The sequence below is a fragment of the Ipomoea nil genome, unplaced genomic scaffold, assembly GCF_001879475.1.
Source record: "Ipomoea nil cultivar Tokyo-kokei standard unplaced genomic scaffold, Asagao_1.1 scaffold2530, whole genome shotgun sequence".
Lineage (NCBI taxonomy): Eukaryota > Viridiplantae > Streptophyta > Magnoliopsida > Solanales > Convolvulaceae > Ipomoea > Ipomoea nil.
The window spans coordinates 215,952-231,759 of NW_017618958.1; the positions used below are offsets into that span (position 1 = coordinate 215,952).

At 39.1% G+C, this 15,808-nt stretch overlaps 2 protein-coding genes across 2 annotated transcripts; both read left to right on the forward strand.

The window, feature by feature from the left end:
* Nucleotides 1-6,433: 6,433 nt before the first annotated feature.
* LOC109153743 lies at nucleotides 6,434-10,631 on the forward strand. Its single transcript, XM_019301617.1, has 2 exons — nucleotides 6,434-10,293; nucleotides 10,577-10,631. Exons 1-2 carry the CDS (start codon nucleotides 6,434-6,436, stop codon nucleotides 10,629-10,631), a joined length of 3,915 nt encoding a protein of 1,304 aa, XP_019157162.1.
* LOC109153736 (uncharacterized protein K02A2.6-like) lies at nucleotides 10,613-11,546 on the forward strand. The gene is made up of 2 exons (XM_019301615.1): nucleotides 10,613-11,118; nucleotides 11,391-11,546. The coding sequence occupies exons 1-2, from the start codon at nucleotides 10,646-10,648 to the stop codon at nucleotides 11,392-11,394; spliced, it is 477 nt and encodes a 158-aa protein (XP_019157160.1). The 5' UTR covers nucleotides 10,613-10,645; the 3' UTR covers nucleotides 11,395-11,546.
* The last annotated feature ends 4,262 nt before the right edge of the window (nucleotides 11,547-15,808 follow it).

Genomic DNA, 15,808 nt, shown 5'->3' on the forward strand with positions numbered 1-15,808 from the left:
GTCAAACGATTCGGGTCAAAGTCAAACCCATCAACCCTTGGACCTATAAATAAGGCCTTAGCCCTCATTGTTAAGTGTACTTTCCTCTTCACTCTCGTCACTCTCTCTCTGGTATGTACAAATCTCTCCGCTCTCTCTACATACAAAAGAAAAGAGATTAATGAATGAAAGTCTTCTTTGAGCTCATATTCTTGCCATTAGTCTTAGTCTACATACATACGGGGGTGGCGGTGCGACGAGAATAGCAAAAAAGGGAGGAGCTGGATGTTGCATGCATCGAGATTGGGTGAACTTTGGACATAGAATTTGAAAAGGCAAAAAATAAAATAAAAACGAAACAGCACAATGGTTGGCCGTCTGCATACACACCTTGGAAAATGCAAAGTGAATATTTTTAGAGTTGATAAATTTTTATTGTAATTTTAAATTATAGCTTGTATAGGTCAACACTCTTGTAGCTTGTATAGGCTATAGATTTGTACCTAAAATGTAATAGCAATATGTATGTATTCTAAGTCCCGTTAGGTTGGTATTTTCATCATCAACACCTAAAGCTCGGTCAGATCGGCCTTGTCACCACCGGTATTATTAAGTCCGGGTCCGTCTCGACATGGTCGGTATGCCAAAAGCCCTACGAACGTAGGCATAAGCTCGGGTTCGTCCCGACACGATCGGTAGGCCAAAAGCCCTACGAACGTAGGCATAAGCTCAGGTCCGTCCTGACACGATCGGTAGGCCAAAATGTAACACCCCGTGTTACGAGCCCTAAATTAAAACTAATTTAATTATCACCCACCCCAAAAAGGGAATTAGAATCCATTAATTAGCTAAAGAGGGGTCCACTATGGATCATGGGCCCTTGGCCCTAAAAACAATCCCCTAGTCCCATAGGAATTAGAATTAACAAACCCATACCACTTAGACCCTAATTAGGACTCTTAGGTATATAAATAGGGACATAGGAGACACCTAGATCTCACACCACAATAATCTCTCACCACACAAGAAGTTCCAAGAACCCCCTTAGGAGAAATCAAGAACGAAGAAAGCTTAAAGAAAGACCCTTCATAGCCAAGGAAATTAATTAAGGCTAAGAGGTAACCCATGTCTCAACAAAACCTATTTTCTTCGCTATAATCTCCTTCTTTGGCCTCCCTCTATATTCTCGTGTCTTGATGAATTCTTCTATGATAATTGTGTTATGATCTTGGTGATTGAAGAGATGATTTATATGCTTTCTTGATGATCTTGATATTGAAAAGAAGTTCTTGATTTTGATGTGATGATTCTTGACGAATCTTGATATTTCTAGATGTTAAAGATAAAATATGTTCTTGATGTTTTGGGTGGGATTAGAGCCCTAGGTTTGTTTGGGAGTTTGTATTGTGATGTTCTTGGTTCATATTTGGGTGGGAATTCGCATGTTCGGGTGTTGATTATACTTAGAAGTCGTGATAAGATGAGTTATATATGATCCTTGCTTTGATCCATTATTTGACTACGTGGTGTCGTTAATTGCGTTTAAAAGTGTCTAATCATGGTTTCGGGTTCCACAAGGGTTCCCGGGACGAAATATTGATGAATGAGTCAGTGGGGGGTAGGTGGGGGTAGGGGTACCCGCCACCTACCCGCTGCGCGAAGATCACCACCGGGCAGCGGGCAGGCGTCCGCCCGCCGGCAACTCGCTGCCGGGCAGTGATCTCCGGCGGGTAGCCTGCGGGTGACCCCTCACCCACTGGCTACCCACTGGTTCGTGACCCATCCTGGGTCCCCGGCTTCCCCGTTTGATGTCCCCCATTCCCCGTGGCGTCCCAACGAACCCCGTTTATCGTGCCTGAGTCTAGTTTGATGTATCGGGTACCGTTCGTATGATAGGTGAATCTTAGGAATTGCATGCTAGTTGAATTGGTAGCCCGTTGACCTAGGTGGAAGTCGTATGAACCCCTTAGGACGATTCTTAGTATGTGAATGAATACACGTAAGTTTAATTATATGTCTCCCCTTCCTAATGTGCTATTATGTGCTCTAATGTGTTATGTGATGCATGATTCCCCAATTTGGTTGCGATCAAGTTGGCTATACGGGCAGTTGGATGGGTTGAGAACCATACCAACTCTTAACCAGGCCGGTTGCGATCGGTCAGGTATATAAATATTATATAGGGCTGCGGTCCACTGGTTGACTACTCATGAGCTGCGGTTCATTCTCCTGGTTGCGGTCAGTGATTCACTTCTTGGCTGCGGTCCACATGGGCCTCGGTGCTATGACCCACCGGACCTGAACGCGCCAGGACAGTGTGTAGGGCCAATAAGCCGAGGAAGGCTGTCGTCCACCGATCCGAGTAATCGGGGCGGTGTGTAGGGCTACGGCTGGCTGCGACCCACCGAGCGATGGGACGACAGTGTGTAGGGCCATAGTCTCCGAGGATCTTCGCCCACCGACTGAGTATAGCTCCGCGGTGTGTCGGGCTTGATCCGCTATGGTCCACCGGCGTACCCATCGGCGGTGCGTAGGGTCGTAAGTCCCCCCTTGAAAAGGGGATCGCGGTCCACCGGCTGGGTGCGTCAGCGGTGTGTAGGATCGTGGTCCGACGTTGAGTTCGTCAACGGTTCTTAAAAGGGTTGGTTGCGATCAACTCCCCTCGTACCGCGGTACTGAGGTAGGGTGCTGCGGGGCCGTGTTAATGCTATAAGCATTGACCCTCATGTTCGGGGCATGCGATTGGTCCCGTGGCGCCATCAATGATGATGTGATATGAATAGTGATTGGATGATGATATGTTTTAGAATTGGAAAGTGATTGGTGACCTGAGATGCGTATTCCTTATGATGTTATCTCTACTTAACTGTTTGTTGTTGTTTGATGTGCTGGACCCTAATTGCCGAGTCTATTCCTGGTTTAAAAACTAGTGTCTCTTAAGTATATATCTTCCTACTTCAAAATGGTTTTCGTATATCTATATATATCTACCTATAATGTATTTCAACGCGTTGGAGTGGGTTACCAGCATCTCTTGCTGAACAGATATATTTGGCTTTCAGGCACAGATGAGTAGACACTGGAGCGCGCTAGAGATTTGAGGCGTAGAGTAGATAGTTTCCCTTTCGGGCTGCGTGCCATGCTTATGTATTGGCATTATTAAGAATTTTAGTTAGTTAGCCTGTGTACCTAAGTTCTCTAGCTCAGGTGTGGCATAACACCCTGTACTCTAATGTTGTACTTCTGGGATTTAATGAGGATTTACCTTTATTATATAAGTCTTAAAATTTGAAAACTTTCGGGGTGTTACAGTTGGTATCAGAGCCTAAGTTTGACCCTAGGATAAGACTTTTAAGACCAGACTTTAGGACATTAGGCTTGAACTCTAGGTATTCAGGAACATAAGACTCAGGAATCTTTGGACTCGCGGTGAGATTGTGAGCCTACCCATCTCCATCACATAACATCCCACCACTTTATCCCTCATTAATTTAAAGAACTCCACTTCGCTTATCACACCAAGGTAAGGAAACAACCCTCTAAATCAGTATAAACATTGGTTCTATAGATCAGCAACATGGCACCGAACAGAAGGCAATCAAGGACTCCGGAACCCGTCGCATAAGATCCCCTGACTCAGACCCTACAACAACTAACCAAAGTCGCCCAAACACTAAGCGACGTAGCTCTCCGCAACAACCGCCCACCGCCAAACACAAACTCAGAGGTCGCTCGACAGGTCTCGAACCATAGGCCGCCCACTTTCTCGGGAGAAGAAGATCCTGCCATCCTCGAGGAGTGGATACGGACCTTCGACAAAATCCTGGGGTTGGTAGAATGCCCAGAAGAACGTCTTGTAGAGATAGCCTCGTTCTACTTCGGACACGAAGCAGACATTTGGTGGATCCACGAAGGACCCACTTACAGGTAAGAACAAGGATTCAACTGGGAAAATCTGAAAACACGCCTGCGAGAACGATTCTACCCAACACACATAAAAGCCTCTATGCACGAAGAGTTCCTCCACCTAAAACAAGGAACGGCTACCATCACAGAATACCATAAGCGATTTCTCGAACTGGCACGCTTCGCGCCAGAATTAGTTCCCACAGAATCAACTAAAATAGAAAGGTTTGTATCGGGCCTCAACTTCGAAGCCTGGAAAGCACTAGTAGTAAGCGGACCCCGGACCCTCAACGAGGCTTACTCCAGTGCTGCCAACCTCTACCGAATCCAACTACTACAACGTGGGGTTCAAGATCAGATTCAAAAAAGGAACACAGGGGGAGGAACACCCCCAATAAAGAGAACGAGAGTTGACACCAACACGAGGCCAAACAACCCAACGGGACCAAGACCGCCCCCAAGGAACAACGAAGCCAATATGGGAGGCTTCCCTTGCCCAAGGTGCAATCAAAGCCATAGAGGCAGAGACTGCATGGGAAACCCCTTGCGGTGCTTCAACTGCGGGAAGGATGGACACAAGGCCCAGTGTTCACAACCCTCGAGCTCACACCCCATGAATATGGGACAAAACAGAAGCACCAACAACCAAGGGAATCATGGTGCTCCCGGGAAAGTATTCATCATGAGCCACACACAAGCCGAACTAGGAGACGAGGGCAACCTTAATGATAAACATTATTTTTATTATTATTTTAAATAATCTTTAATAGTTAAGTTGCAATAATTTATTTATTTTATATCAATTTTATTTATTAATTTTATATTTTTTTAGCTTTACTAATATTGTTTAATTTTGGGTTGTTTTTGTTATTAAGTTTGTTTTATTATTATAATTGTCAGTTTAATAGTTTATTGCCTGTAGATTATTATTATTATTATTATTATTATTATTATTATTATTATTATTATTATTATTATTATTATTATTATTATTATTATTATTATTATTATTATTATTATTAGTATTTAATAGATAGATTATATTAGCTAGTCAATTCCTACGAGAGAAAGGCGCAGAGCTCCTAGAAGACCAGAACCATATTTTGCAAATCAATTCTTCCGGCGATCCGAATGAATAGCGGAAGATTGGAAGAAATCGTTGAGTCCAGATAATATAAATAGAAGCAATTCCGAAGAAGCCAGGGGAGCACCGACCTACACAAAATTCCAGGGGAGCACCGACCTACACAAAATTCATTCGTCATCATCACCATTCTTCATCACCAATCTGATCCCCAAAACTCTTCACCCAACGGCCGTTCGGAGATTTCGGGATTTCTAGTGGTTCGCCGCAATTCTGGTCGGCGAACTCTGGTTTGCAGCGAAAGGAGTTTAGTTTGAGCGCATTCAATTCCATATACTGGTTCTTTCTTTATTTTCCTTCTTTCTTTATTTCTTTTTCCTTAATCTGGGCGTATTGGTTTCGTAATTGTTAGCAACAAAGTTAGCCTTTATTTTCATTTGTTAACTACAGACTATTTAAGTGATAGTGCAAATTACCATGTGCTAATTACCATGCTTAATGCTAAGTAAGAGTTAAAGTATTGATTTCATCTGCTCCCATTCTTTTCCTTAATCTGCTCTTTATTTGTGATTGGAAATCTCTTAATTCAAAACTTTGAATGTAGAGCTTAATTGCATATTTAATAACAAGTCTTGATCACAGTGCTTAATGCTAAGTATTTTGTTAATTATAATGCTGAAGGTTTAAGTACGGTTGTTAATTGAGATTACCATTGATAATGAAGCTGGTAGTGTTAACTGTTAGTTTTTTATGCCAAATTTCTAAGCTTTAATTACCACTTTCTGCACTCGTAATTAGTACTTTACATTTTAACTAAACTTTGTTTAATTGTCAGTAGCAATTTCTTGTTCATTCTGATTAGCTTTTCAATTACTCAATTTTTAGCTTTTGAAGCATTGATTTTAATTGTTTTGCAATTGAGTTGATTCTTATATTTGATATTCGTTTCTAGCACGTTAAAATTATCAAGTTAATTAATTTTAAGATTATAAATTGCATATTATCAATTCCTCTTGGGTTCGACCCTTGCTATTGCACCCTATTACTACAGTGACTCGTGCACTTGCGAGGACATTTAATTAAAAATTGTCCAACAATTTTTGGCGCCGTTGCCGGGGAAGTTGTTTATTTTGCAATTTATTTTCTTGTTCTTCCTCGTTTTTTTTATTGTGCAATTTGTTTATTTGGTTTATTTTCCTTTGCTCAATACTACTTATAACATTTATTTTTAATTTGCTTTTTGCTTTACCTATCTTGATTATCTTGATTCTTTATTTGCTGGCTTATTTTATTTAGTCAAAATATTAATTTATTTACTTGTTTTTGCTATTTTATTCGTTCATTCATTTATCTATTTATTTTATGCATGGTCGCCGTTCTTTAAACCCTGAACTATTGCCTTTAGACGATCGCATCAATAGAAAAAAGAAAAATAGTTTACCTTTAGAACCACAAGTAACAACCATGGCTGAACTTCCTCCACCCAACCCCAACCCTAGGCCCGTTCCTAGGTTGATGAAAGACTTTGGTAGGCCCCAAGTAGGAACTTCACCTTCTTGTATAGTGCTTACCAATGCAGCCAGGAATTATGAGCTGAAAACGATCCATTACAATCAGTTGCCATCTTTTCATGGTTTAGCAACCGAGGATGCCCTTACCTTTGTCCGGGATTTTTACGGGGTAGTCCAAAACTTTCCATTGAATGACCTGCCAGAAGATGAACTAAGGAAGAGGTGTTTCCCGTACACTTTAAAAGATGCAGCAAAACAATGGTTCATGTCTCTAACACCTGGATCCCTTCGGACATGGCCGGAGGTTTACAATAAGTTCATAGGTAAGTTTTATTCTCATGCTAAAACTTCTGAATTACGGAGAAAAATTGCGAATTTCTCGCAAGCTGAAGGCGAACCGTTCCATGAGGCATGGGAAAGGTTCAAAATGTTGCTCATTCAATGCCCCCACCATGGCTACCCATTGGAGCTGCAAAATCAAACCTTTTATGATGGTTTGACCCAAACCAGCCAATCAATTGTTGATAATGCGGCTGGAGGTGCCATGGGAGAAAAAACTGCGGAGGAGACCTTAGCATTGTATGAAATGCTAGGAGCGAACTCCCAACAAAAGAGCGTAAGGGGACAGACATCAGGTATGTATGAAGTTAATTCAATTACTGATTTGAAGATTCAAATGTCTGCGATGGATGAAAAAATGAATAACTTGTGTTCTATGCTGGCTACGAAACAAAGTACTGCATATATGATTGGAGAAAATGATTGTTTCGAACAGGCTAATGCGATGAACAATTTTAATCAAAGGCCTAGAAACGACCCGTATTCTAACTCTTATAATCCGGGGTGGAGGAATCACCCTAACTTTTCTTGGGGTAATAATCAAAATAATTTTCAACCAATTGCTCCACCTCAACCAAAAAAACCATCTTTGGAGGATACATTGCAAAATTATATACAGGTTTGCAATAAACGGTCGGAGGCAGATGAGAAACGGTTCCAACAAAATGAGGCTTCACTTGCAAGAAATGAGGTTTCCCTAAGAAAATTGGAAGTTCAAGTGGGGCAACTCGCAGAAGCTATGCAAGGCCATGTGCCAGGTAAGTTACCTAGTCAACCTGAAGAAGCTAAAGTTTTGACTGTTTTAAGAAGTGGTAAAGTTATTGAAAAAAGTGTGAAAGCAAATACCACTTCTGAACCAGCTGAAATAGTTGAAAAGTTGCATGTTGATGATAATAATAATAAGCATGAACCCCAACTGCATAAATCTGATAATCCTTATGTGCCCCCTAAGTCTTATGTTCCCCCAGTTCCATTTCCTGGTAGATTGCAAAATTCAAAATTTGATAAATCATTTGCTGAAATTTATGATTTGTTGTCAAAAGTGAACGTGAATTTGCCTTTGTTAGACATGATTAAAAATATGCCTGCTTATGCTAAGTTTTTGAAAGAACTAAACACCAGAAAGCGTAGGTATGCACATAATGAAAAAGTTTTCATGTCTAAAACTGTGAGTGCTGTTTTACAAACTGACTTGCCCCCAAAATTAGAAGATCCCGGTAGTTTCATAATAACTATTACTGTGGGGAATTCTAAAAAAGAAAAGGCAATGCTTGATTTAGGGGCCAGCATTAACTTGATGCCATATTCTGTCTACTTGCAATTAGGTCTAGATAAATTGAAATCTACTACAATGTCCCTCGAGCTTGCTGATCGCTCTGTTAGATATCCTAGGGGCATTGTAGAAGATGTTTTGGTCCAAGTTGATAAATTAATAATTCCTGCTGATTTTGTTGTTTTAGACATAAATAAAAAGTGTAATCACGAGCAGGACATGCCTATCTTGCTTGGCCGACCATTCATGGCCACAGCAAAAACGATGATTGATGTCCAAAATGGAAAATTAACTATGACTGTTCTTGATGAAACTGTTGAATTTTCAATTCTGAAATCAATGAAATTGCCTGAAAACGATAATAGTCATTGCTTTGCTGTAGATGTTTTAGATTCAATAATTTCTGCTGAGTTACTAGATGAATATCTGTTGAAGGTCGAAGAGATTGAGGCTGATGAAGTGGAATCCAGCCAAAGCACAATAAAAGAGGGGAGTGGTGAAGGAGGTTCAGTTACAGGCTGTTTGGAGCAAATTAAGGAAAAACTCCATCCTTCAATTGAAGCTGAAGTTCCACCCAAGCTTGAACTGAAACCCCTTCCTAATTCTTTAAAATATGCTTTCTTAGGTCCAAATAATACTTTTCCTGTAATAATTGCTTCTAACCTTTCACATGAGCAAGAAACAAGCCTACTAGTGGTATTAAAAAAATATAAAAGTGCAATTGGTTGGACAGTAGACGATATTAAAGGAATAAGTCCGACGGTTTGTATGCACCGGATCCTTCTTGAAGAAGGGGCAACTCCTGTCCGCCAACCTCAACGCAGGTTGAATCCAAATATGAAGGAGGTTGTACGTGCAGAAGTCCTAAAGTTGCTTGACTCAGGTATTATTTACCCAATTTCAGATAGTAAGTGGGTAAGTCCAGTTCATGTAGTGCCAAAAAAATCTGGGATTACTGTGGTTACTAATGACAAAAATGAATTAATCCCAACTAGAACAGTGACGGGGTGGCGAATGTGCATAGATTATAGAAAATTAAATGCCGCCACTAAAAAAGATCATTTCCCTTTGCCCTTTATTGACCAAATGTTAGAAAGATTAGCTGGACATGCTTATTATTGTTTCCTTGATGGCTTTCAAGGTTATTTTCAGATTCCTATTGCACCTGAAGATCAAGAAAAAACGACATTTACATGCCCTTTTGGCACGTTTGCTTACCGCAGAATGTCATTTGGGTTGTGTAATGCACCTGCGACTTTTCAAAGGTGTATGATGTCAATATTTTCTGATATGATTGAACGATATGTTGAGGTGTTTATGGATGATTTTTCTCTGTTCGGTGATTCTTTTGATGATTGTCTTGCTCATTTATCTTCTGTGCTTGAAAGATGTGTTAAAATGAACTTAACCTTGAGTTGGGAAAAAAGTAATTTCATGGTTAAAGAGGGCATTGTTTTGGGGCATATAATTTCTGACAGGGGAGTAGAGGTAGATAAGGCTAAAATTGAAGTTATTTCTAAATTACCTCCCCCTACATCTGTGAAAGAAGTGCGAAGTTTTCTTGGTCATGCAGGTTTCTACAGGCGCTTCATAAAAGATTTCTCTAAAATTTGCAGGCCTTTATGCAACTTGCTGGGAAAAGATGTTGTTTTCAAATTTGATGATGATTGCCTTTCTGCTTTTAAGTTTTTGAAAGAAAAATTAACTGCTGCTCCCATTCTTGCGGCACCTAATTGGGAGTTTCCTTTTGAAATAATGTGTGATGCATCTGATTATGCCGTAGGTGCTGTGTTAGGACAAAGAATTAATAAAATGCCTTATGTGATTCATTATGCAAGTAGAACTTTGGATAGTGCTCAGGCTAACTATACAACTACTGAAAAGGAGTTGTTGGCTATAGTCTTTGCATTAGAAAAATTTCGTTCTTACTTAATTGGTTCTAAGGTGATTGTTTATTCTGATCATTCTGCTCTGAAATTTTTGTTGGCTAAAAAAGATGCAAAACCTAGACTAATAAGATGGATTTTGTTGTTACAAGAATTTGATTTAACAATCAAGGATAAAAAAGGGTGCGAGAATGTGGTAGCTGACCATTTGTCTCGTTTACCCGAAGTAGCTAATAATTGTCATGATGTTAATATTCCTATCAATGACAGGTTTCCGGGTGAACAGTTGCTCTCCTTACATAATAAAGAGCCTTGGTATGCAGATATTGTGAATTATTTAGTCTCGGGTCAATTTCACCCAGGCTTAAATTCACAAAGAAAACAACATTTTCTCTCCAAAGCAAAACATTTCTTTTGGGATGAACCTTACTTGTTTAAAATTTGTCCTGATCAAATAATTAGAAGATGTATCCCTGAGTTTGAACAGCAAAATATTTTGAATCACAGTCACACTTTAAATTGCGGAGGACATTTTAGTGGAAAAAAAACTGCATTAAAAGTTTTGCAATCTGGTTTTTATTGGCCTACTTTGTTCAAGGATGCATTTGAATTTTGTGCTAAGTGTGACAGGTGCCAGAGGACTGGTAATATAAGTAAGCGTCATGAAATGCCCCTTTCGAATATTTTGGTTGTTGATCTCTTTGATGTTTGGGGAATTGATTTCATGGGGCCTTTTCCTACATCCTTTGGTTTTAATTACATTCTTGTGGCTGTTGATTATGTGTCAAAATGGGTTGAAGCTGTAGCCACTAGGACAAATGACAGTAAGGTTGTTTTGAAATTCTTAAAAGATATTTTTGCCAAGTTTGGGACACCCAGAGCTATTATTAGCGATGAAGGTACCCACTTCTGTAATAAACTTTTTGCAGGTCTTCTAAAAAAATATGGCATTACTCATAAAGTGGCTACTCCGTACCATCCACAAACCTCTGGCCAAGTCGAGGTGAGTAACAGACAAATCAAGGGAATTTTGGAAAAAACAGTGAATCCTTCTCGGAAGGATTGGGCCATTAAGCTGAATGATGCCTTGTGGGCTTATAGGACAGCCTACAAAACCCCAATTGGTATGAGCCCGTACAGGTTAGTATTTGGCAAGGCTTGTCATTTGCCAGTAGAGTTAGAACACAAAGCCTATTGGGCTATTAAATTCCTAAATTTTGATTTGCAGAGGGCTGGTGGAATAAGAAAATTGAATTTGAATGAATTAGATGAAATAAGGAATGAAGCCTATGAAAACTCAAAAATCTATAAAGAGAGGACTAAAGTTTATCATGATAAGTTTATTTTGAGAAAAAATTTTGAACCTGGGATGAAAGTTTTGCTATTTAATTCTCGTTTGAGATTGTTTCCAGGTAAGTTAAAATCTAGATGGACAGGGCCTTTTGTGGTACGTGAGGTGTTTTCTCATGGTGCATGTGAGATTGAAAATCCAGAAACAGGTGAAAAATTTAAGGTAAATGGGCAAAGACTAAAGCAGTACCTTGAGGGTGAACCCTCCGCCCTGATTGTTGAACGGGTAGAATTGCAGGACTCTGAATGCCCATGTCTAGCTACTGACAATAACTAAAGCGCTATTGGTAGGCAACCCAATTCTCTTTCCCTATCTCCTTGATTTTCATGTTGTTTGTGTTCCTCTTATAAGTGTTGTTCTCCACATTGCGGACAATGTTTGAACTAAGTGTGGGGAGGGAATTTCTATTTCATTCTATTTATCATTCTGTTAAAAAAAAAAAGATTATTTTACTTTTAAAAATAAATTAGTATGAACTTAAACTTTTACCCAATGAGCCTTTTGAATAGCCTATGATGAAAATAATGCATGTATTTGTCAACTCTTAGTGTGTATATTGTTTTTGACTAGTTGTTAATTTCTTTAATTTTATATCTTTGTCAAATCAAAACAAAAAAAAAATAATAAAAAAACAAAAAAAAAAAAAAACAAAAAAAAAAAATAAATAGAATATGAAAATCACAAATACACTTATATGTTCTATACAATTTCTTTAATAATCTATATGTTGATTTCAATTTGTATTACCTTTTTCAAATTCTTAAATAATTTTTGAGTGCTGTAAATTGTGGTGTAGTGTTGGTTCAAGGATCATCTGTATGGCATAAGTGAGGCGAAAAGAAAAGATTATAAAAAGAACATTTTTTAAAAAATATAAATGAGTGTTTTATTTATTCTATTTTCAACAATTTAAGAGATTCTACTCCGCTGAATCAGACACCTATACACATGTATAATAAATAAATCAATAAGTGTTGTGGTCTGGTTTATGAGTACACACAAAATTGAAAACCCAAACAAGTCTGGCGTAAAATGGCGAGGTTTTTGGGAAATTCTCTTTGGAAAAAGTCAAAATCGAAAAATAATGAGTGAACTTTGGAAGAGACGAGCAATTGCGTTTTAATTTTTAATAAATGCATTGATCCTTGTTTCCTTCACGTTTTGCACCTGCACTATGATAGAATATTGCTGAATTTGGCTTGGGTTGTATTTTGTGAAGTTTTCATATTTTTCTATTGAGTTTTTGTATAGCTCATATAAGGGTATTAGCACACGAGCAAAAATTTATATCTATTTTAGCTGCTAAAGGTTTTAATTTTTAGTCAATTGTTTTATGCATTCTTTGAGTTGACATTTATTTTGCATTGATGAGGCAAATAAATTTGAAAGTCTATTTGGATAAAGTTCGTTCTAATACTTGATTTTATTTTTATTTTTATTTTTATTTTATTTTTATTTTCTTTATATTTTCTTTTAATAATATCTTTGCTTGAGGACAAGCAAATAAATAAGTGTGGGGAGATTTGATAAACATTATTTTTATTATTATTTTAAATAATCTTTAATAGTTAAGTTGCAATAATTTATTTATTTTATATCAATTTTATTTATTAATTTTATATTTTTTAGCTTTACTAATATTGTTTAATTTTGGGTTGTTTTTGTTATTAAGTTTGTTTTATTATTATAATTGTCAGTTTAATAGTTTATTGCCTGTAGATTATTATTATTATTATTATTATTATTATTATTATTATTATTATTATTATTATTATTATTATTATTATTATTATTAGTATTTAATAGATAGATTATATTAGCTAGTCAATTCCTACGAGAGAAAGGCGCAGAGCTCCTAGAAGACCAGAACCATATTTTGCAAATCAATTCTTCCGGCGATCCGAATGAATAGCGGAAGATTGGAAGAAATCGTTGAGTCCAAACAATATAAATAGAAGCAATTCCGAAGAAGCCAGGGGAGCACCGACCTACACAAAATTCATTCGTCATCATCACCATTCTTCATCACCAATCTGATCCCCAAAACTCTTCACCCAACGGCCGTTCGGAGATTTCGGGATTTCTAGTGGTTCGCCGCAATTCTGGTCGGCGAACTCTGGTTTGCAGCGAAAGGAGTTTAGTTTGAGCGCATTCAATTCCATATACTGGTTCTTTCTTTATTTTCCTTCTTTCTTTATTTCTTTTTCCTTAATCTGGGCGTATTGGTTTCGTAATTGTTAGCAACAAAGTTAGCCTTTATTTTCATTTGTTAACTACAGACTATTTAAGTGATAGTGCAAATTACCATGTGCTAATTACCATGCTTAATGCTAAGTAAGAGTTAAAGTATTGATTTCATCTGCTCCCATTCTTTTCCTTAATCTGCTCTTTATTTGTGATTGGAAATCTCTTAATTCAAAACTTTGAATGTAGAGCTTAATTGCATATTTAATAACAAGTCTTGATCACAGTGCTTAATGCTAAGTATTTTGTTAATTATAATGCTGAAGGTTTAAGTACGGTTGTTAATTGAGATTACCATTGATAATGAAGCTGGTAGTGTTAACTGTTAGTTTTTTATGCCAAATTTCTAAGCTTTAATTACCACTTTCTGCACTCGTAATTAGTACTTTACATTTTAACTAAACTTTGTTTAATTGTCAGTAGCAATTTCTTGTTCATTCTGATTAGCTTTTCAATTACTCAATTTTTAGCTTTTGAAGCATTGATTTTAATTGTTTTGCAATTGAGTTGATTCTTATATTTGATATTCGTTTCTAGCACGTTAAAATTATCAAGTTAATTAATTTTAAGATTATAAATTGCATATTATCAATTCCTCTTGGGTTCGACCCTTGCTATTGCACCCTATTACTACAGTGACTCGTGCACTTGCGAGGACATTTAATTAAAAATTGTCCAACACTTAACGAAGAGAACATGACTCCGGAAGACGAGGAGCACGCGAATCCATCAGAGGAAAACCAAGAAGGAGAATTCTGTTTAGGATAAACTAAGGAACCCCTGTAACCACCCTTGTAGTAAACTACTTGTTTAGCATAGCCACTTCGGAATCATTCTTTTAAATAAACTCGAAATATTCTAGCATAAGTGAAGGAAACTAGACAGCAACAAGGTGGACCAATCAAATTCCCCACCACTAGAAAACAAAAGAAGAAAAAAAAAAAGACAAGGATCACACCCCAACAAAGAGGACTAATGTTACCAATAAGAATGGAACCTTTAACCTCTCACTTATAAGACTAGAGCCTTAACCACTAAGCTATGAGTGTTTCTTGAAACCTCAAGGGAACATTCCCTTCTTAAACCCCTACAAATCCCTAAAAACCCCAAAACCCCCAAATCAAAAACCCTTCTTCTTCTTCTTCCTCCACACCCTCTCTCTCTCTCTCTCTCTCCCCTCACCCCCATTAACCTGCCATCTCCCTCACCCTCACGCACCTGCCGTCGCACCACCCTCCACCATCACGCTCGCCGCCTTACTCCCCGCCGACGAACCACCACCGCAACCGGCCAACGCCCGCACGCCGCAGCCACGGAGCCGGAGACCACCCGCGCCGAGCCCACTGCCACGGCGAACCCACCACTCGCCCGGCCACCGCCCACTGCCAGCCTCAGCCACCTGCTCCGCCCGGCCCTCGCACCCTCGCCGCCGACCCCGGAATAGTGAGCCGTGCCATCGTCCCTCGCCGCCGGAACCTCGCTGGAAGACGCCACTTAGGAGAAAAAAAAATCCAAAATGCCGAAAAAGCCCCTCGGAGTCCGCACCCCGGAATGGAGCAACGCCGACTACACCGTGATCGGAGGTAAAGCCCTCGAACCCGACCAATTCTCTCCGGAATTGGTCGACATGCTTAAATTCCTAGGGCTCCTGGATATGTATCTCACCATTAAAGGGGATACATACCCCAAGTTGGTGAAAGAGTTCTATCATCATTTGGTAGCCGTTAAGCGGGGCGATAAACTGGAAATTACCGCCAAAATCCGATGCAAGGAAATCATACTTTCCGAAGGCCGCTTGGCCAAGCTCTTAAGACTGACCACCACGGGTGTGTCCGATTACGACCAGAAGGGATAGATTGGTACCCAAAACACGGGATACAAGGAATACCTCGGATACCTACTCGGGAGAGAAGAAGGTTTCACCTCGGCCACTCGGCCAAACAGGAAATGGCTAACCGCAGAGCAAAAGATACTAGTCATGATGGTAACTGACAGCCTGTTGCCTACAAACAACAAAAGCAAGGACGTGGGAAGTTTGGAGTGTACTTTTGCCTATCTCTTAAAGCACAAAATCAAGTTCAATCTACCGGCCCTCATGCTGAAACACATGGAGTTTTGCAAAACTAGCAACCGGCTTAGCCTGCCCTACGGGATGATCCTAAGCTGGATCATGGAGAAAAAGGGAGTGGATCTAAGCCACACTGAAGTCAAGACCGCAAATGGCATGGTTTTCAA